Genomic DNA, 21,941 nt, shown 5'->3' with positions numbered 1-21,941 from the left:
TCTCTCCAGCACCCATGACCCCTTTCTTGCCATGTCTGCAGTGACCACATATCCTGATTCGGCTGCCTTGCCTGAGAAAGACCTCTCCTGCCTTTGTGGACTCTGTGGGCTCTGAGACCCAGCCAGTACCAGGTATCTTGGAGCTGCTCTCAGGATGGTAGTGTGGGCTTTTATTCAGTCCTTGCCTGTCACTTCCCAGTGGGCAAAGATACATTCTCTCAGTAAGTAGGCTTCCTTCCCAGGGGCACTGGATGTACCAGCTGCCCGACTCTGCACCAGCTGTCTTCTCTTTGTGAGGGTGGTAGGACCAAGAGGAGAGGTCCTGGCGTGGCAGTGGTACCGCCTGGTTCTACATTGCCTGCCGGTTCATCAGCGTGGCCTCTAAACGCCCTGCGTTTCCCCCAACTTCTGCCTATCTCAGAGTTGAGTTTTCAGGGCCCAGGGAAAGTTTAGAAGCCCCCGCTGCCCACTCTCTCATACACAGTAGCCTTTGGCTCACCATTAAACCACCTCGGTACATCAGCAGTGTTCAGTGTCAGGCCTTTGGGCCGCCCAAAGAGTATAAGGAAAGAGGCCGGCCCCAGAGCCACCAGGGCCTGCATAGAGGAGGGTAAAGGCCAGGGTCACACCTCTTTTTCTGGGGCCAAAACTCTTAGGGGCCCAGACAAGGCCACATCCACTGACCCTCCTCCTTGGAACCTTTCTTAACAACCTCAGTTTGTTAGAGCAGGGTGCGCCCCAGGGTCTGGGAGGCTGAGGCCTTCCATTTAGAAAAGAAAGCAGGATGCCCTGTCCCGTGCACCCAGTGTGTGGTCTCCGGGGAGGCAGACAGCAGCCCCAGCATATCCACAGGCAGAGCCAGCATAGAGAAGCCACCCCAACAGGGCAGTGGCTGGAAGGGAGCCCTGAATCAGCAGAGGGGCGGCTCCTGGGAAGAATGAGTTTCTTGCAGCCTTAGGCATAGGTACCACACCCACATGCTACACAATGCAGGCTGCAGATTTGGCCTCCCTGCGGGCACCATTACCTAGGCACGTATGGGCATTGGAGGGACAATCCCAGCCCTTTTCACAGGCCCAGCACATAGAGCTGTCACCAGCAACCAAGACAGCAACACCTCAGCGCAGATACCAAAGCATCTGCACAGGACCCCAGAGGGAGAGGATTTAGGACAGGAGGCTGTGGGCCTTCTACATCCAGCAATCAGTACTGGGAGGGTCTGGTGGGATTTGGGAACAGCACAGATTCCATACTAAACCTACACACACACACACACACACAATCACACACACACACACACACACACACACACACACACACACACACTAGAAAATGGCAATTAAGGGCCCAGGCAGACACTCTGCTTTCTTCGACTCAGCTCGTATTTAAGAAGTTCTAAAAGTAGTGACCTATTATAGAAACGACACCACTACACACAAAGGTTAGGATTGTGGATGTCATCAGAGTATGTGGCCTTAGCAGGCTGGGTGCGCAGACAGGACAACAGTTCTTGAAGCTGCCCTGTCACTCATTGGAAATCTCTCTCTCTCTCTCTCTCTCTCTCTCTCTCTCTCTCTCTCTCTCTCTCTCTCTCTCTCCACACACACACACACACACACACACACACACACACACACACAGTCCCTAGAAGGACAGGAACAAATGGGATGGTCTACCTGGGTGCAAGCCTGTGCTCAAGGTGTGGCCAGTCTGTTGGGGAGAAGGAAGAGGTCTGTCCTGGCCCTTGGGAACCACCCGGAATCCCAGACCACAGTGACAGCCAGAAGGCTGCCACTAGAGACTGTCGGGAAGAGTCAGCGCAGGGGCGGGAGAAGAGCTTGCACCGCTACTGGGTAAGATTCTGAAAGTTCCTTGAGAAGGGGCACTTGGAGTGGGCTTTGGGAAGGGAGCAGGCTGGTGGCCTGCCATGAGGAAAATCAGGGACTCCCCACGCTTCCCTGTATGCTCTGAGTCACCACACACCGAGGGGAGGCAGACACCCAGAGGGCCGGTGAACCCCCAGCCTCTACCCACTCCTGTTGCACCTCTAGCAGGGGCATCTGATGGCCACCATCCTACCCCGGATCCCAGCCACCCCGCTCCCAGCCACCCCGCTCCCACCGTGGCAAGCCTGGCACCTGTCCTGGCAGCATGGGCAGAGGCAGCCGGGGCCTGCCAATCTTCAGGGAAGGAAAGACGAAACAAAAGCCAAGTAGTTTCTCTGCGCGGCCCCGGGAGGGAGTGGGTACTCCCTTTCCTCGCCAGCCCTGGCGACCCGGGGCATGGCGGCAGGCGATGTGCCCTTTGGACGCCTGCTCCGGGCGCGAGCTGCACCTACCTTGGTGGGTGCCTGGACTGCGCTGGGTCGAGCTGAGCGCGCGGGCGAGCCCGGAGGGGCAGCAGGACGGGCGGCGGCGGGCGGGAGCCAGCAGTGCTTTATGGACGGGCGGCGCAGGTAAGAAGGAGGCGCTGGTGAGTCAGGCGGGCTGCATTCCTGCGCTCTGCGCGCACCTGTCGGGGCAGGAGCTGGGGTGTCGCCGCAGCCGCCAGGCCCGCCCCCCGGAAAGGGCTGCGGCTCCCGCGGCGCCAGCCCCGAGCCCCGAGCTGCCGCGAGGAGGCTGGAGGAGGAGCCGCCCCTCTCTGCAGTTCGGACCCGGGCTCCCGTCTTCCTTACCCGTCCATGCTCCCGGATTGGGTGCCCCAGCCGCTCCGGGTCGCTGGGCGGCTTCTTAATACCCAGCTTCTGGGCAGTGAGCCCAGCTGGGCCGATCCCGCTGCCTCGACGGCCATCGGGTCCTGCACCTCCCTCTCTGTGTCAGCCGAGGATGGGTCGAGCCCCAAACTGGTAGGGAGATTTAGCACCTGGACGACTGGCCTGCGGGTCCGCTCAGCCGCTGCAATGTGGCTAGAGGAACCGACAGGCAAGGGTGGGGTCCTCTGGGTTTCTTCAGATACTCAAATCTCCCTAAAATGTAATAGTATAACATTTCAATCTAAAGGCCACGTGACCTAGCATGCAGTATCACTCACAATGTTGGTGACAAGCTGATTGACAAGTCTTACTCTTGTTGCCGACTCTCAACCGCCCGCGGGCCGCTTCTGTTTAGTGAACCTGTTGAGGTGCTGCAGATCCCAGCTCCCCCCCCCCCCCCCCCCCCCCCCCCCCCCGACTCGTCTCACCTGCTAGCCGTGCTCGGCAGGGCCTGGCACACCAATCAGTCCAGTCTCCAAACGGTGGCGCCTTCTAGCTCCCCAAGTGTCTGAACCGGGGCATGCCGTCTTTAAACTCAGCCTGATTTGGCCTTACTCTTGAAGACCCTGGGCTAGTGTCACGAGATCTTAATATTTCCTTGACTCCCCCACATCATCATACCTGGTTTTTAGGTCCAAGAATATGGCCTTGTCTCACTCTATAGTCCAGGTTAGTCTTGAACTTGTGGCAATTCACCCGTCTCTACCCGGCAAGTGCTGGGATTATAGGCATTCACCATACCTGCTAGTCTATTGTTTTCCTTTGTTATGGTGTTTGGGGTAGAACCTAGGTCTTCATACCTGTCAAACATGTACCCTCTAGCGTAGATTGTGGCTTCTTCATGGTGTTTGCTATACTGGTGAACTGTGAACCCTAAGGGCAGATGTGTTCTGCCCCCTGGGGTGACCCAAGTCAGGAGACATAGGGAGGACAATGCCCAGGTCTGGCTATAGATAAGGGTGCTTTTCCCACAGCCTCAGCCCTGATGCCTGGCTCATACCAAGAACACGATAAACAGTGTAGGTGGTCAAGATCGCTTAATTGGCCATGGGGCTTTGTTGCCAACCCTAACGACCCGTTTAATCCCTGGTAGAGCTCACTCTCGCAAATCCTCTATGGTGTATACGTCCACGCCACCCTCTCAAACAAACGAATGTAAAATATGGTGGCGCAGGCCTTTGATTCCAGCCCTCAGGAAGCAGAGGCAGGTGGATCAAGGCCAACCTAGTCTACATAGAGTGTTTCAGACTAGCCAGAGCTACACAGACCCTGCCTCAAAAATAATACTAATAAAAATAAACCTTAAGAACACAGATAGCCTTCCTGAGTAATCCCCCTTCTCCCACCACACACTGGAGATTAAATATTAGGCCTCATCTATAAATGGATCCATGTATTACTAACCCTAAGCACTCACTGAGAATTCAGGAGCCACGGCCACAACCAGGCAGCCCTGCCCAGTCATCTGAGCTGTTCTGCACCTGGCCAGGGCCTCAGAGAGGCTAGACTGCAGGGACACTGGGGAAGGAGCTTGGTGTGTTTTCAGCACTCAGGTGTATGTGCCAGACCAGGTCAATGCTTTGTGGACATCGGCCACTCCAACAGGCACCCAGGCCACTCTGGAAAACAAGACCTCTAAGTGTTAATTAAAAAATATTTAGCCAGGCGGTGGTGGCACACGCCTTTAATCCCAGTACTCAGGAGGCAGAGGCAGGTGGATCTTTGTGAGTTTGAGACCAGCCTGGTCTACAAGAGCTAGTTCCAGGACAGGCTCCAATGCTACGGAGAAACCCTGCCCGAAAAAACAAAAAAAAACAAAAAAAAAAAAAAAAAAAGGAAGAAGGAAAAAGATGTTTGGTTTTTTTTAAAAATAAATAAATAAATAATAAGCCAATACTATTTTCTCCAGGGGCCACTGGCCACTGTTTATAGACCTCTAGCATGATGGTAAGATCCAAGTTTTCATATATATATATATATATATATATATATACACACACAATATATATGTATGTGTGTGTATATATGTGTATGTGTAAATATGTATATGTGTGTATATATCCAAGTTATAAGTGTGAGTCCTGTACACAGGTGGAAGTCAGGGGACAGCCTTCAGGAGTTGGCTCTCACCTGCCACCCTATTGAAGCAGGATCTCTTCTTTCTGCTGCTGTGCTGGATACTCCAGACTGGCTGGTCCCCAGTTTTGGGACCATTCTGCTGCCTCTACCTCACCATAGAAGTACTGGGAGTACAGATAACAGGCCACTGTTTACGCCTTTATGTGAGCTCCGAGATCAAACTCGAATCATCAAGATGGTGCATCTTTTTTGTTTGTTGTTTTTCAAGACAGGGTTTCTCAGTAGTTTTGGTGCCCATCCTAGAACTCCCTGTGTAGACCAGGCTGGCCTCGAATTCGCAGAGATCCGCCTGCCTCTTCCCCCTGAGTGCTGGGATTAAAGGTGTGCGCCACCGCCTGGCGATGGATGATGCAGCTTTTATTTTACTCAATGAACCATCTCTCATCTCCTACATGCTAATTAAAAAAACTTTTATTAGTGTGTGCACACGTGCATGCACGTGAGGCCACGACGAACATGTGGAGGTCAGAGGACAACTTTGTGGAGTTAGTTCTCTCCTGTCTTTCTGTGCGTTCCTGGGGTCAAACTCAGGTCACTGGGCTTGACTGGCATGTACCTTTACCTGGCTCAGAGGGTTCTACATGTTAATTTTATAAAAATAAAATAACTGCCAGGCGGTAGTGGTGTACGCCTTTAATCCCAGCACTTGGGAGGCAGAGGCAGGCGGATCTCTGTGAGTTCGAGGCCAGCCTGGTCTACAAGAGCTAGTTCCAGGACAGGCACCAAAGCTACGGAGAAACCCTGTCTTGGGAAAAAAAACAACAAAACAACAACAAAAAAGCAAAACAAAAAATAAAATAAAATAAAATAACTGTTGGGTTTGGTGGCCGGCAACCAGTAACTTGGGAGGGGAATGTAAGAGCATTACAGCTGTCGGAAGCAGAGACTACACGGCAAGTTCGAGGCTACTCTGGGTCACTCTGCAGAGCCTGGCTCACATAAACGAATAAATGAATGACTGAGGGTGTTGCACTTACCTAGACTACATAAAGTCCTAGGCTCAGTCCCTAGAAACCGCCCCCACCCTGTGAAGTAAAACTTCAGTCACTGGTTCACTTGCTTGTTTAGTTTACACGTGTTTAACGGGCTCGAGCCTGAGTGAGCACCACGGGCTGTGCTGACAATTCTCCAGGGGTACGCTGGACTGTATTATGACACCGATCCCCAGACTCCATGAAATGCAGGGTGAGGGTGGCCCTCCTCTAATTCAGGCCTCCGAAGGTGGAGGGGGGTGGATCACCAGAACCAGCTATCTAGCAAGTTTAGCCACCAAGGAGCCCTGGGTTTGACTGAGAGACCCTGCCTCGATGAGTAAGGTGGATGAGCGGTGAAGGATGATTCCTGACATCAGCTTCTAGGTGCCTGTGCACCCACAAGCACGTCAAGCCGTGCGCGTGTGTGGACACACACACACACATCACACATACCACGCACACACACATACACCACACACACACACATACACACACACACACATACACATCACACATACCACACACACACACACACACACACACACACACACACACACACACGTGTAACAACATGCTGAAGGAGGGGCTGGAGAGACGGCTCAGCGGTTAAGAGCGTTGGCTGCTCTTCCAGAGGTCCTGAGGTGATTCTCTGGGCATACCTGCAGGTGGAGAACACTGTATTTACATAACAAGTAAAATATCTTTTGCCAGGTGGTGGTGGCGCACGCCTTTAATCCCAGCACTCCCGAGGAAGAGGCAGGTGGATCTCTGTGAGTTCGAGGCTCTGTTCTATGAGAGCTAGTTCCAGCACAGCTAGGACTGTTACACAGGAAAACCCTGTCTTGAAAAACCAAAAAAAAAAAAAAAAATGTTGAAGGATGAAAAATATTTTATTTTTACCATTTGTCTTCAAAAGTATGATTTTGCTACATTGCTATATGTTCATGTGTTTTTTTTATTCTATATGTTTATGTGTGTGTGTTTTAAAATCTCTTTGTGTTTGTATGTGTGCCCTCATATGTGGAGGTCAGAGGTCAGCCTCAGGTCTTGGCTTTGCCTTCTGCCTTGGGACAGTTTCTTCCGGTTTGCCACCGTGTACGCCAGGCTAGCTGGCCTGGGAGCTTCTGAGATTTCTCATGTCTCTGCCTCTTATCTCAATCTGGGAGTGCTGGGATTACTGGGACCAATAAGTTTGTCGTGCAGGGGATTTGAACTCAGGTCCTCCCGTGGCAGGCACCTTACCGGCATAGGGAGCATTCCCCCTCCCTGGCCCCGGGCTCTGTGTTTGTTTTTCATTTGTATTTACAATTGTACCTATCTTAATATTTTATTCCTCTAGACTCCAGCGTGATCTGAGAACACCCCAGTACCACGTCTCAAAGACTCTATTAAGTAAACCGTGACTCAGTTCATGTTTACATTTCTTAACTGCCCAGACATGTCTATCACCATGGCTTCCTTTCGAATCCAAGTCCGATTCCAGTCACCCGCACCATCCGACTAGGTCTCCTCCCTAATCTAGCAGTTTTTCGTTCTCCACAGCGATTTTTCTTCAGGATGAGTCTTCTTTGCCCAGTGGGTAACATGCTTGCTGTTCAAGCATGAGAAACATCACTCATATAAAAGCTGGGGTGGTGGCAGAGTCCCGTAACCTGGGGGGAGGGGGCAGGCAGGTGACTAGCCAGCGTCGCTGGGAGGGAGAGCTCTAGGCTCAGTAAAGATAAATACAAAGTGGAGAGCCGCTAGACGGCTCTGTGGACAAAGGTGCCCACTGACCTGAGTTCAATCCCGGAACTCACGTAAAGGTGGGTGGAAGGAGACCCACTCCATAAGTCACCTTTGGTCTCCACGTGTGCCACGGTATGTGTGTGTATGCATACAGATAATAAACAGTAAGGTGGACCATAGTGGTGGCACACACCTTTGATCCCAGCCCTTAGGAGGCAGAGGCAGGCGGATCTCTGTGAGGTCAAGGCCCCCTTGTCTACATAGTGAGTTCCAGGCCAGTTGGGGCTGCACAGCCTTGTCTCAAAACAAAACAAACAAAACAAAAAAAGAAAAGTGTGCTCAGTAGTTAAGAGCACGTGTTGCTCTTGCAGAGGACCCTGGTTTGGTTCTCAGCGCTTACAGTGGCTCCCATCATCCCTAACTCCAGTTCCAGGGGACCAGATGCCCTCTTCTGGCCTCAGCCACCAGGCACGCATGCGGCACACACACATGCAGGTAAAACACTCACACACAGAAAATAAAAGTTTACAAAAAGGCATCTGATGATCTGATGCCAAGCTTTGGTCTTCACACAGGTACAAGTATGTGCCAATCCTGCAAACGTGCGTGCGCACACACACAGGGTAAGAGGAAAACACACATTTACAGAACTACATGTCAACGTGGTCAGATCACTGCAGAAGGAATTCCCAGCATGACTACACTTGTGTGTGAGCACCCAGGCAATCCCTGCTCAGACAGACGCCTTTATCCTTCTCTCCCTGGTCATTTCCTGCTATGAATGAACACATCTAGCATCCGACTCCTGGAGCAGAGAGCCCCTTCCTCGACCACCACAAAGATGACCGACTGATTGTTTGGGTTTCCTGGCAGCCCCTCTACCAATGAATCTGGAATCAGGTGAGCTATTTACCTCTTCTTTTCTTCGTCTCTTGAAAAAACGTATGTCAAGTTTCAAAAAGCAAAACCACAAATTCTGATCTTCCCCAGAGGAAATGTTATTAAAGATAATCCCCATGGGGACCAACTCCAACCCTTGTCTGAGACGCACCCCAGCTTCCCCTCTGGTTCTCTACTTCAAAATGACGAAGCAGCCAGACCTGCTTCCTCCACACTGACCTTTAAGGAGGCGTCTGTTATCTGGGGAAGCCCAGCTTTCTGGATTGATCTGATTGTTTTTTCCTCATGTGTAGGGATTAGTGCTTTAGGACTTGAGGGAGGTGGCTCTCTCTGTCCACCACACGGGTCCTGGAGATTGAACTTCGGTCACCAAGCTTTCTGGCAAGTACCCTTACCAGCTGAACTATAACCTTTATTTATATTTATTTATTTGGTCTTTTGAGACAGGGTTTATCTGGCCTTGAACTCAAAAGATTCTCCTGCCACTGCCTCCCAGTGCTCAGATTAAAGGCATGTGCCAACACTGCCTGGCCACACTTTATTTTTTTTTTTTATATTTATTTTTGGTTTTTCAAGACAGGGTTTGTCTGTAGCTTTGGAGCCTGTCCTAGAACTCGCTCTGTAGACCAGGCTGGCCTCGAACTCAGAGATCCGCCTGCCTCCACTTCCCAAGTTCCTAAGTGCTGGATTAAAGGCACATGCCATCACCACCCGGCTCATACTTTTTTTTTTAAAATATCATTACAGGGGCCAGGAGAGAGGACTCATTAGTTCAGAGCACTCTGGTTGCTCTCGCAGAGGACTGGGGTTCACTTCTCAGCGTCTATATGGCCGCTCACAATCACCTTTAAGTCCAGCTCCACAGGACCCGATGCCTCTTCTGGCCTTCATGGGAAAAGGGACCCTCGTGGAGCAGACATACATATAGGCAAAATATCCTTACATATAATAAAACAAACGACTACATACAGACTTCTACAATCCACTGCGGCAGTACTTCCTTCCAAAGGGGCTTGTGGAGTCTGAGCTGGCTTTGCAAAATGCCTTAAACAAGAGGCAAAAAAGCAAAGTTGCAATGGTGTCAGCTAGGCCGGGGAGTTGGCCACATCCCCATCAAGGGCTACTTTTACACAGGGTCTCATGTAGCCGAGGCTAGCCTTCCACTCCTGCCTCTGCTTCCTAGTGCTGGGATTATAGGCACGTGCCACCACCCTAGTTTATATATGTGACAGAGGGGATTAGACCCAGGCTTCCCCCAAATACCAAGGGAGCTACAGTCCCAAACTATCACTTGAAAGGGTTCACTGCATCTCTCTGAGCTGCCCACCTCAGACCTGGGTGTCCTGTGCCAATGAGGGCACCATATGCCAGAGGCTGCAGGGCAGGCCTTTCCAGGTGCTCTTGGGAGGGCCGGCAGCAGGCACCCCCCCAATGTTGCAGAGTGCCTTCAAGGAGAGAAAGGGATGAGTGTGACTCCGTTTTTATTTTAGGGATCGCACAGGCAGTTTGTCAGTCCTTGGATCACAAAACAAATACCAGCCACACACTCAGCAGCACCTTCCTCGGTCTGTTGGTCCCTTCACAGCCTGGTTTCCTCCCCCGACACTCAGCCTTTCCGCTGTGTGGGAAGGAGAGCTGCCAGGGGGCATGAGAGGCAAGCATTCCCCTCTGGCATCTTGGGCTGATGAACCTGTTTGGGTCCTAAGAGTGGCGACTGGTGCTACCCAGGGGCTGCTGCTGGGCAGAGATAACAACAGAGGAAGGGTGGGGTGGCAGAAACCTTCCCAAGAGCAGGCTTTCACATAAACAATGAGCTGCCGCCAGAGCCAGAGCAGGAGGTGATTCATCACCACCACTGCGTGGATCCTGCTGGCCACACTCACTGGCACTGAGGGACTGGAGTGGCCTTGGCCAGGTGCCCACACCTTGCTCCTGCCCTGGGCAGGTTGGGAGTCATATCCCAGCCCTCTGTTAACTGGCCTGATTTCAAAAGCCTGGGTGTGTATTAGAAGCAATGTGGGGAGCGCTTAACTGCACCCATGGGAGCAGAGGCCTCTGCTATTGCCTGAGAATTGTTGAGATCTGGTTTCCGGGTCAGGAAAGCAGAAATCAGGAAGGAGCCTGTGTCTGCCCCCACCTGCTCACGCCCCTGGGCACACGCTGGGAATGACCACAGTAACTCCCTGGGCCACCCCTCTGAGACTCTCAGTTTCTGTCATGCCATGGTTCACCCTGAGCAATAATCCTGACTGAGACGGAGGGGCACTCGTTTGCCTGAACACAGCATGGCAGCGGCCAGTGCACCTGGCGTGCAGGGACCTAAGAATGCAGTACTTCCAATCGGGTGAGACCCCAAGAGGTCTATGGACAGACTGTCCGATGCACCCCACTGCCTCTGCTGCAATGTCCTTCCGGCTGGAATGTCACATAAAGGCTCCTTTTGGAAGGCACGTGGGGAGCACATCTTAGTCCTGAAACAGAGTGGCACCTCCCAGTGGGCAGCAGTCACTGGGCAGCACAGTCCTGCCAAATCCTGGGGGTGCCCTCTGGTCACTGCTTGGCCTTCTTCACAATGGTGCCCACAGCAGAAATGACGGTGGTCTTGGAGCCACTGGCACTGGTGGTGACAGTGACCACTGCTGGCAGTGTGGCTGTGGTGGTGAGGATGGTGGGCTGTGCTATGGCTGTCACTGGAATGGCAGAATCCCACTTGCTCTTTCTCTTCTGGGCATCTAGAGGCAACAAGAGAGAAATGGAGCTTAAAACCAATCAAACAGGACCCCAAAGGCAGGACCCCTTTACTACCAGCTCAGAGGCTTAGGACAGAAACAGGAGTCCCTGGTGCAGAAACCCAGAGAGGAGCCAGGAATCTGGAACCTACTCCAGGATCCAGGACTTGCTATGCTCTCATCCAGGAGAACATAGCACGGCCGAGCCTGGGCAGACCTTTTCAGGCAAACCCAGGAAGCCCCTGCTCTATCTGGTGTCCCTGAGACAGTGCTGGGACTGGATGAGCGCCTCTACCTGCAACAGCTGTACTGGCCGTGGTGGTGGTGGTGGCCGTGGCATTGGTTGTGGTGCCTTTCTTGGTGCCCGTGACAAACTCAATCTGGAGAGAGAGAGGACAGTGAGACCAGCGCAGAGCGGTGTGTCCATTCCCTGTGCCGTCCGCCTGCTCCCAGCGGACAGGAGTTTGGCACTTACACAAAAGAGGCCCCGAAAACCACCTTGGCTAGGAGCACCTGGGGGAGGGAAAGGTGCCCGAGAGCCTGAAGGGGCTTTCATCACTCTTCCAAGACCTTCCCTGACAGACCTGGGTCCCGCCAGCATCACAGGTCATTGCACATGCCTGCACCCCAGTTCACTACTCCCCCCAGGTCCCTCCTCCTCCTCACACCACTGCGGAAGTGGTGCCTTCCGCAGAGGGGAAGGACAGCTGTGGTCCCCAGGCGCTGCAGACATGTCCCTGCAGTACGCCTGGGGTTTGGAGAGGAGAGGGAAAGAGAAAGAAGGGAGATTCACTCAAGGGTTAAGAATGAGAATGTAGTTTATCCCTTCACACCAGCGCCCACATTCCTGGTCTGCCAACAACGACCTCAGAGGCGGGCAGCAGTGCACAAGGCCTTGCAGTCCCTCAGTCTGGAGGGAAAGGGAGCATCCTGTGGCCATGGTTGCATGGTTGTGACACGGCAGCAGGAGCTGGTGTCCTGACGAAGTTATCCGCCATGGACCCTGTCATACGGTACAGCATAGAGGACTCCATTTTGATCTTGGAGTTAATCTGATACTTCTGAAGAACCCAGATCACACTGCCACAGAAGTGGTGCCTGGTGTCCAAAATGACGGCTATGTGGCTATCAGACATGAGATCCACAGGGAGGCAACAAGCTGGCTGCTGAGATCAGCTCTGCAGGCCAAGAAACGCAGCAGCTGGAGCAAGTCTTGGCCCCGCTCTCTGAGAAGGAGTACCAACTTCTAACCAGGTCAGGGGGCATCAATGACCCAGAAGAGACAAAGCCACCAGGGCTCTGCAATGGGGACAAAAAGGAGCAGGACGGGAACAAAGCAGTGGAGGCTTGTGTAAGCCAAGTCAGGTGACAGGGGACCCCAGTCTGCTGGCGGAAAGGGCATGGCTGATGCCGCTCAAAGCCTCCCAGGCAATGAAGAGGACGGTGGAAGGGAGCCTAGGGCTCCTGACCCAGACTCAGCCAGCAGGACCTGCACGCTCCGCACACCCGCCTCCACCCCAGCAGGTCAGAACTTACTTTGGTTCGCTCCTTCTTGGCCTTTTCCAATTTGTCCATTTCAATCTTCTGGGCCTTGGCTGTGGAGAGAAGACACAGGCTGTTATGAGCAGCGTGTGGTTGCGGGAGGTCTCTGGCCTAGATTCAGCATTCTGCACTTGGCAGGATGAAGTGCTAGGCTTGGTCAGCACAGAATGTGGGCCTTGACCAAGGATCTGGGGGCTGCACATCTGGCTGGGAAGGGTCAGCTGATCCTGAGGGAGTATCTTCCAACTCATTAAGAAACATGAGATACAGAATTTTATTGCAATAAAAACACTGTTAACTTGGGGGGCTGGAGAGATGGTTCAGCAGTTAAGAGCACTGACTGTTCTTCTAGTGAAACCAAGTTCAATTCCCAGCACCCACATGGCAGCTCACAACTGTCTGTAACTCCAGGATCCAACACCCTCACACATACATACATACATACAGGCAAAACACCAATAAAATTAAAAAAAAAAAAGCCTCTGACTTGCAAATGGCGATTTACAGGCTCAGTTCTGTGTTGTGCTCATTGGCCTTAGAACATATACCCCCTCTGTACAGGGCATTCTGGCTCCCATGTATCACCAAACCTTAGCTTTAACAGTGTCCTCAACAGGGCCTCCCCTGTCCTTTGGCCAGGCCAAGCGACTTTGCCTGCCAAAGGCTCCCAGCTGTACGACTCTGCTCACATTGATTCAGTGGCAGCAGCGTGGGGACAACCGATCCAACCAGCTGTCATGGCTATGTTCAAGTATGGTTAGCAAGGGCAGAGTCAGTCTGGCCAAGGCTAAGTTGGGAGTTGTCCTGTGGACATGGCCTGGCATGGGTCACTAGATCACGGACTGGATGGGCAGGTGGAAGGGTATGTGGATGAGCAGATAAACAGGGTTAATTGAGGTTACCTAAGGCCTCATAGTAGGAGTCTTCAGACCAGCCATGGGGGTCAAACATATCCTGAAAAGAGAAGGCCAAGCTGCGGTCACAAAGGCCAGAGAGCACAGGGCCCAGAAATGGATCTTCCTAGGCTTGGCCCAGCCCTCATGAAAGCACAGGGCTTCAGCTGTCACCCTGACCACCAGACAGATAACCACCAAATTCTTAAGAAGTCAGGGAATGAGCACCTGCTCATATGGCGGCAGTCCTAGCCCTGGCTTCTAACTGGTTGGCACCCAGAGACCAAGCCCGCCCCTGGCATCTGCAGACCACCAGTACTGCCCTCCAGGGAGTCACACCCAGCCCAGCAAGCCCTACCACTCTGCAGCCCGTGTGTGTAGGACATACCTTTGGGTAGTTGGTGCCCAGCTCATCAATGGCACAGAACTGGATCAGTTTCTCATAGATGCTGGAAAGGGAACAGAACAATCAGTGAGCCGTGTCTGTATTGGCCCCACGGTCCTGGGTGGAACCAGAACCATCATCAGCTCCTGGAACTACGACAGACCTGAAACCCACCCCACATCTTCTAGTGCAGCCTCCTGATGGGAGGCCCGCCTTCTTGTCACTTTAGGCCCTGCACCCTCCTCAAATGCACTGTGGCTGGGGGCCTGGATGAGGGGGTCAAGACAACAATGGCATACTATGTCTGACGTAGATGCTTCTGGCCTTCAGTTAGCATAGCTGGGTTGGGGCCTCCAAACTCAGACCTACACAATGCCTAGCGTAGGTCTCCATTATTACACACTATGTTCTTTCTTGGGTGTTTTACTTGCTTGAACATTTGAAAGAATAAGACCCAGATGTAACCAGGCACAGTGGGGCAACTTTTATGGATAGCACTCTAATCCCAACACTTGGGAGGCAGAGGCAGGCAGATTCTGTGAGTTTGAGGCCAGCTAGGGCTACACAGTGAGACCCTATCTCAAAGACCCCCAAACAACAGACTCAGACATAGCTTTGCTCCTAAGACGTTTTACCAAGAAGCAAAACCAAGTTTTTTGAGTTGGAAGAACCTCTAGTGAACGTCTTCTTTGAGGACCAGGTTGGTGACCAGAACCCAGGAGGCCTCTCAGGTATCACTGCAGAGTGGCTCACACCCTGGGTTCTATTTATAAACTTCTGATGCTTCTAGTGGGCATCTAGTATAAATGAAGTCTGGGGGAAGCCACTTTGGGCTCAGATGGGAACGAAGTTGGACCTCTCCTCGACAGCTTCTTAAGGTGCTCCTGGTCCCACCTTGTACCATCACCTACAGGCTTGCAGGCGCTCACCTGGGGTTCCGGAACTCCTTCTTCCTCTGAATGATGTAGTTCATATCCATTCCCTCCTTTATCTTCCTCTCGTAAAGCTTCTGGATCTTGTCCTGGGAAGGTGACAGAAGACGAACATGACAGAAGCCTGCCCCCCACAATCCAGTCTGTCGCAGAGGCAAGCCCAGATCCACTGCTGATTTTTCCTGACCCATTCTCGATGGTCAGGAGAGAGTAGAAAAGAAAGGTCAAGTCCGAAGCCACGACCCAAGCCCATGAGTGAATTTCAGCTCCCCAATCCCCCGAGGAGTGGAAAGTCTTAAGAGCTGAGGAGCAAGGGTGAATGCTGGGTCCAAGCATCGACATGTGAAGTCGTTGGGAGACCTGGGAAAGCACCGCCACCTCAGAGGGAGGCAGGAGGACTATTCTGGAGTTGGTTTCAAACTGTTTAGATGCCTTTTTTGCTTGTTTTTGGTTTTTCGAGTCAGGGTTTCTCTCTGTAGCCCTGGCTGTCCTGGGACTCACTCTGTAGACCAGGCTGGCCTAGAACTCAGAGATCCACCTGCCTCTGCCTCCTGAGTGCTGGGATTAAAGGCCTGCACCACCACCTCCCGGCTGGAAGAGGGAATCTTATGAGAAAAAGCTTCTATAAGACTGGCATGTAGACAAATCTGCTTTTTTTTTTTTTTTTTTTGAGACAGGGTTTCTTTGTACTGCTGTGGCTGTCCGGGAACTTACTCTGTAGCCCAGGCTGGCTTTGAACTCAAGAGAGGTCCACCTGCCTCTGCCTACTACATACTGGACTAAAGGCGTGCACCATCACCGCCTGGCTTAGGTATAGTTTTTAAATCACAGCAATAGAAATCTTTAAAGCGAGGGCATCAGTGTTGAGGCCGCGGGCCCTCAGGGTAGAGCCTCCTCTGAGAGAGTGGTGGGCCAGAGCATGGGTTCACCTCGTGGCAGTGACACACACAGATTCTCCAGAAACAGAAGATTTGGGGAGCACTTTGCTGGGCAGAGGTGGGAAGGGTTAGAGGTCCTAGACAGTTGCCCTGGGCATTTTTTAGAAGAGGAGCCCACCCCCCTGGTCAGAGGATCAAAGTTGCACTTCTTTTTGCCAAAAAGCACGAGGAAGCCTGCAGTCTATAAAGCATGCCATTACCAGGGAGCAGGAAGCTGTTTTCCTAGGTGTTCTATCAGGGCACTGCAGGGAGGCCTGACACAGGAGGCTCAGCAGCCCCAGGTGAGCCCTGACGCACAGCTGCCTTGTTGGGGGCTCCAAGACCACCAGAAGTTCTGCTGTCTGCTTAAATGCCACAGGTCCCTACCCCCAGGAGGATCAAAAGAGAAGAAATATTTGGAACTTAAGAGCTCTGAGTGGCTGGTTGTTTCTGCTTGGCAGGCCTGTGGAATTGTCCTTACAGGCTTGAACTTGTTTGGCATGGAGGGTGACGGCATCCTGCGGGTGATGGGGAGGGAGGCAGACAACTCAGCCGAGGGAGGAGACTGCTGGGAAAGGAAGAAGTCTGTGCTATGCCTGAGTCCTGACTTTGGCCCTCTCCCGGCCTCCTGCATTCCTTAGCTCTAGGACCCATTAGTCATCCATCCGTTTGGGTGGTGCCATGGGCTTGTGGGATAGCCGGGGGCACCCCGAAGTAGGATCAAAGGCAGGGCAGGTGGAAAAGGTCCACAGTTATATAGCTCCCGGCACTTACCCTATTGTTAATTGAAAGGTCCCATCACAGGGGAACTTACAGAGGGACAAGGAGGAAAACCATGTGGGTGAAGTCTCAGCTGCGCTGAGCTCCTGTTTCCCATGGTCAACTGTAAAGATAAACGGCTCTGTTCCTTAGGTATTTAAAGCCTTGGTCTGTGGGCAACAGGAACACGAAGACAGAAACCATGCATTAAACTACGCATTAAACGCTGCACCTTACACTCTGGAATTTATTTTACATTCTGATGGGTCCTCAGTTTCTTGGCACATTTCCCTCTGAGAAGCCCCCTGGCTCAGTGAGGCTGTAGAGAAGACTCACCCAATCTCGTTGAGGTAGACTTAGGACCTCAGTGAGGGCAGACTAGGGACCCATGAGGTAGCACATGGCAGGTGTGGCACTGGGCGCTAATTCCTGAGATCCAAGACTGTAGGCTCCTGCCCACCTGGCAGTTTGACTTGGTCCCTTTTTCCTGTCATGGCCCCCCAGACAATGTAACCCAGGCATTCTCACCCACACGGCAGTCAGACCCTCGCTTACTTGTAAGTGATTTGAGCACCTGCCAGGCGGCTCTGGAGGGATCTTGATTTCATCAGGTGACATGTTTCGGACCCTTTCGGAGAAGGAGGCTGTTGAGAGAACAGAGGGGGAACTCTGGGGCTACAGAGCACAAGCGCAAGCCAACTCCAGAGGGGAGCAGGCTGTGAGAACGGGGAGCAGGCTGCTCAGGGCATCTTGGAGAGTGTTACCTGAGCTGAGATCAAAATGGTCAGAAGCCTGTCATGTGTCAACCTGGGAGAAGGGGGTTGAGGTAGAGGGACAGATGTAAACAACACACACTACAAAGCTCCAGGAAAGAGCATGTCAGGGAAGTGCTGGGGGAGGGAGAGGGAGGAGCCACAATCCGAAGCACAGGCCAGTTTTCTACACTGTAAATTCTGCCTGGCTAGGCTTAATCTCAAATTGCCAATGTGGAAGACACTGAACCCAGGGCTGGAGGAGACACAAGTCAGCTTCAAGTACAAGCCAGGTCTAACCTCCCACAGGCCTCTGAAAATCACAGTTCCTTGGCCCTATCCTTCTGGTCTGGGGCTGTCCTGCTATGAGAAACTGTGTTCAGGGTTCTCAAGGTTTGGAGTCCCAAACAGCTTGTGCATAAAAGGGCCTGAACAAAAAGCCTGATTCTGACATGAAGAACCCCAACTCTCAAGGGCAATTTGCTCAGGGAATGGCCACGGTCCACCCAAGCCTTGGCTCTTCTCCTGGTTGCCTTCCCCGTAGCCTCTGGCCACCCCAGGCCCCCAGAGTCCCGCTCTGGAGCACACAGACAATGGACTATTTGTGAAAGGGTCTGTTGTGCTCTTCTGACATTCACTCATGAAAAGGACCATACAATGAAGGAACAAACAGCCTAGGGTGGGGCAGGAGGAAGGGAGAGACCAAGACCCACCACCAACAGCAGGCAGCAAAGTACTTGCTGGAGACCTACTGTGTGCCAGGCCTTTACCTAAGCTCTTTCTCGGAGCAGCTCTCTAGGGCTGACGCACGCCTGGGTGGAGGGGCTAGAGCAGCACAGCTTTCCTGGTCCCTTCGTCCCAAGGCTAGATTTATTTATTTAAAATTTTTAATTTAAAAAATTCTATGTATGTCTATGTGCGGGTTCTTTGCATGTGTGAGTGCAGGAAGTGCCCTCAGAGCCTAGAGAGGGTGTCAGGTCCCCTGGAGGTGGAGTATGGGGGTTGTGAGCCCCTGGATATGGGTGCTGGGACCCAAACTCAGGCCCTGTTTAAGCAGAGTGGGTCAGCTACTGAGCCTCTCCTCTCTAGCCATGATTTTAAAATAATCCCAGACCTCAAGGGATAAAAAAGGTGTGTGTGTGTGTGTGTGTGGGAAGCACTCATCGGGGCCCAGGCTGGCCCCAGTCCAGGCTTCAGCGACTCTCCTGCTTCAGCCTGCTGATCCATGCAGCCAGGGTAGGTTAATGGTTTCTTCTGATAAGGTGCTGTGTGCTCTGCTCAGTTTGCCATCACTGTGACAAACGCAGTGCTGAGTAAGACAGGGCCTCAGAGGTCCCAAACACTAATGACTGCTACTTCAGCCACTGCGGCTAGGGGCCTCTGCAGACTACAGAGACCAGGGGTCAGGCCCACGGCAGTCTTAGCATGCAAGCGCAGGGCTGAGTTTCAGCACCGCCAGCGGGGTTAACTAGACGCACCCTCAGCACAGGCTGGTGACAGAGACCAAAGGTCCTCTGTGGGCTCAGGAGCAGTCTCCACAAGGGGACTACTCGCTTGTCATCCACAATCTCCTGACTGGCCCTCGGGTCGGGCACCACCCAGCTCTGGCAGGCGTTCAAGCCAAACCTCGATTTCTTCCTTCTTCCCTGCCTTGGGCTAAGCAAAAGTTCTAGGTCTGAGCTCAGACCACAGGGGCTAGCTGAGAGTGGCAGCAGCTGGAAAGAGCTGGCCATGGCATTTGGTGAGCGTTAGTAACAAAAGCAAGAAGGCCTTGGCAGGCGCCGGGGCTGGAAAGGGTATATGTGCACGTGACAGAGACAAAGAGTGCCCTTTGGCATTTGCCAGGAAAGCTTTTTAGAAAAACAGGGTGTGGCACTGTTACTGTAGCAACCCCCCACCCTCTGCGGTGTACGGTAGGTGGTAGAACAAGAGAAGAGCCCCTGAGGAGCAGGGGGAGAAACAAGGGAGTAAATGACAAGAAAGGAACAGGTTCTGGACACAGAATAAAAGTTTGCTGCACAGACTGAAGATGACTTCAGTGACTCGCTTCTAAGTTCTAGGACGATAGCTGCCCTGCATGTCTCAGAGTAGCCAGATTTCTCAGGAAATCTGCTAATAAATATGTCCAAAGACACTTGAGGACAGTGTCTCTGCCCTAGCTGCTGCTTGGCTATGCCAGGAAGGTTGGACTTAATATCTGAGAAGCTTGCTGTCAGCATGAGTCAGACTGTGAATGCCTTTGTCAGAAAACATCTGCAGTATCCATGGCCACCAGGTAGGTTCAGAGCAGCGGCTGTAAAACATCTGCAGTACCCATGGCCACCAAGAAGGTTCTGAGTAGCAGCTGGTCCCTGGGATTCAGGACATGGCAGGGAGCAAGCAGGGTCAGCAAGCCCCCCGTGGGGCTGAGGACACCTGCAGGGTATTCAGTGGGCAGTAAGTACCTGAGTAACTAGGGCCCCCCCCCCCCCCCCGCACACACACACATCAGCACTGTTCCAGGCCAGGCCGGCAGCTGTCGGGAGCTGTGGTACGGGAGAGACCATGAGTTGGCTTCTTGGCTCTTTGCTTGTTCTTTCAGAGGTGGGAGCTACACATCCAACACCCAGGATTCAATTAAAAGAGCTGAGTTTAGACAGGGGGCAGCAAACATCACATGACAATCAGAAGCCACTCTGCCACCTACCCCTCAAAGAGAAAATAGTACCACACTATGCAGATGAAAGAGGGACGATGTCCCCCACAAGGGAGCAAAGGAAGAAACCATGTCTGCTACAGTGAGAGGTTCCTTAGCCGAAACAGACAAATGAACAGAACGGCTGTGCTCCTCAGTGTGGATGCAGTGTGTCCAGACGGAAAGCCAGGCAGGAGAATCCGGATCTGCACCACATGCTCAGCTTGGAGTGATTTGCCTCATTTCAGTGAGGCAGAGAGAAGGCCGTGCTGCCCAGTGGTGGAGAGCAGTTCTGCTCAGCATCCTCTCACGTTAGGACGGCCCTCATAACAGAGGGATCCAGCCCAAGTGCCAATGGGCCCTGATTTACATAAAACTGTCAAAACAGGGCTGACTGCCCATCAAGACCACTTCTTGAGATTTACTCCTCCTGCACAGGAAGTTAACACTAAGGACCATTAGGAAGGGTATAACTGATGGTTGGTCGGGCTAGCACAACTACACACTTATCAAATCCACCAGTGCGCACTTGAACTCACAACTCTTACTCCATGAACTGCACCTCAATAAAGCTGTTTCAAACACGCACAGAAGCTGGCTGTGCCAGCACTTCCTGTAATACTAGACGGTTGGAGGCTAAGGCAGAGGACCAGTCAGTCCAAAGTCAGCATGGGCCATATAGTTGCTGAGGCCAGTCTGTACTACCTACATGAATCTAAAGTCAAAACAAAGCCAGAGAAAGGGCCACGCTGGCGGCGGAAGAGGCCCAGCTGGTGCCCACACATCCCACTCTCTGACGCTGCTTAGATGAGTGGTTCATGGCCAGGTTTTCCTCAGAGCCCAAGCCTTGAAGTTTCTCAGTAGTGAACAGCGGACTGAAGTGGGACCCAGACGGAAGAGGCTACAGCTCCTACATCGCCTGGTCTTGTAGGCCACTGGCTCCCAATTAGATATGTACCTTGCCTCCTCTGCCCTTTAAGTTGTCATCTCAAATATCATTCTCTCTCGAGCGCGCTCTCTCTTTCTCTCTCCCTCCCTCCCCCCTTTTTCGAGACAGGGTTTCTCTGTGAAAACTGTGCTGGAATTCACTCTGTAGACCAGGCTGGCCTCGAACTCACAGAGATCCACCTGTCCCTGCCTCCCAAGTGCCAGGATTAAAGGTGTGTGCCACCACCACTTGGTGCCAAGTGTCATTTTCTAAAGAACAAATTCTAAGGCTTAAGAAAAACATAGTTCGGGCTGGAGAGATGGCTCAGAGGTTAAGGGCACTGGTTGTTCTTCCAGAGGTCCTGAGTTCAATTCCCAGCAATCACATGGAGGCTCACAACTGTCTACAATGAGATCTGGTGCCCTCTTCTGGCATTCAGGCATACGGACAAACAGAACACTGATTACATAATAATTAAATCTTAAAAAAAAAAAAAAAGAAAACCCTAATTTCTAATTTACACAGATGTATGTGAACCACGTGTGCTCAAGCACCCGCTGAAGGCAGAACAGGACACTGGACTCCCTGAGCCTGCAGTTATAGGAACTTGTGACCTACCTGACATGAATGCTGGGAAAAGAACCTGGGTCCTCTATCAAAACAGCAAGTGAGAATTCTTAACCACTGAGCCATCTTTCCAGCCCCTAACTTTTTTTTTTTTAAAGATTTATTAATTTATCATGTATACAGTATTCTGCCTGTATGTATACCAGCATGACAGAAGAGGGAACCAGCTCTCATTACAGATGGCTGTGAGCCACCATGTGGTTGCTGGAAATTGAACTCAGGACCTTTGGAAGCGTAGGCAGTACTCTTAACCACTGAGCCATCTCTCCAGCCCCCCAGCCCCTAACTTTTTAAAATAGGACTTAAACCA

At 52.2% G+C, this 21,941-nt stretch overlaps 2 protein-coding genes and 1 long non-coding RNA gene across 8 annotated transcripts in view; 1 reads left to right on the top strand and 2 right to left on the bottom strand.

Annotated features, from left to right (window-relative positions):
- The window catches only part of Itgb4 (integrin subunit beta 4), a 34,504-nt gene extending 31,775 nt beyond the window's left edge, over positions 1-2,729 (bottom strand). The window contains exons 1-2 of one of the 4 annotated variants that reach the window (XM_075990154.1): positions 2,675-2,729; positions 2,339-2,511 (exon numbers count right to left, since the gene is read on the bottom strand). The gene's annotated coding sequence lies outside the window, so the exon portion shown is untranslated. Of the gene's footprint in view, positions 1-2,338; positions 2,562-2,674 lie in introns of those variants that run through there. The other 3 variants (XM_075990152.1, XM_075990153.1, XM_075990155.1) reach the window with 3 other exon arrangements.
- Positions 1,673-9,449, top strand: LOC142859789 (uncharacterized). Of its 2 annotated transcripts, none has more exons than XR_012912244.1 (3): positions 1,673-1,853; positions 8,389-8,493; positions 9,241-9,449. It is a non-coding gene; the product is annotated as an uncharacterized LOC142859789 (long non-coding RNA). The 2 variants fall into 2 exon arrangements; XR_012912245.1 differs by lacking the exon at positions 1,673-1,853 and adding an exon at positions 2,701-2,845.
- Positions 9,450-9,957: 508 nt separating this feature from the next.
- The window catches only part of Sap30bp (SAP30 binding protein), a 30,383-nt gene continuing 18,399 nt past the window's right edge, over positions 9,958-21,941 (bottom strand). For both annotated transcript variants that reach the window (XM_075990156.1, XM_075990157.1), the window contains 7 exons: positions 17,206-17,294; positions 14,972-15,063; positions 14,046-14,106; positions 13,667-13,718; positions 12,759-12,817; positions 11,518-11,602; positions 9,958-11,225 (listed from right to left, as the gene is read on the bottom strand). In XM_075990156.1, the coding sequence (XP_075846271.1) occupies positions 11,044-11,225; positions 11,518-11,602; positions 12,759-12,817; positions 13,667-13,718; positions 14,046-14,106; positions 14,972-15,063; positions 17,206-17,294 (620 nt within the window). In that variant the 3' untranslated portion in view covers positions 9,958-11,043. The remainder of the gene's footprint in view (positions 11,226-11,517; positions 11,603-12,758; positions 12,818-13,666; positions 13,719-14,045; positions 14,107-14,971; positions 15,064-17,205; positions 17,295-21,941) is intronic.

Source organism: Microtus pennsylvanicus, chromosome 11 (assembly GCF_037038515.1).
Source record: "Microtus pennsylvanicus isolate mMicPen1 chromosome 11, mMicPen1.hap1, whole genome shotgun sequence".
Lineage (NCBI taxonomy): Eukaryota > Metazoa > Chordata > Mammalia > Rodentia > Cricetidae > Microtus > Microtus pennsylvanicus.
The sequence above is the reverse complement of the archived record's forward strand: the minus strand, read 5'-3'. Positions and strand labels throughout refer to the sequence as shown.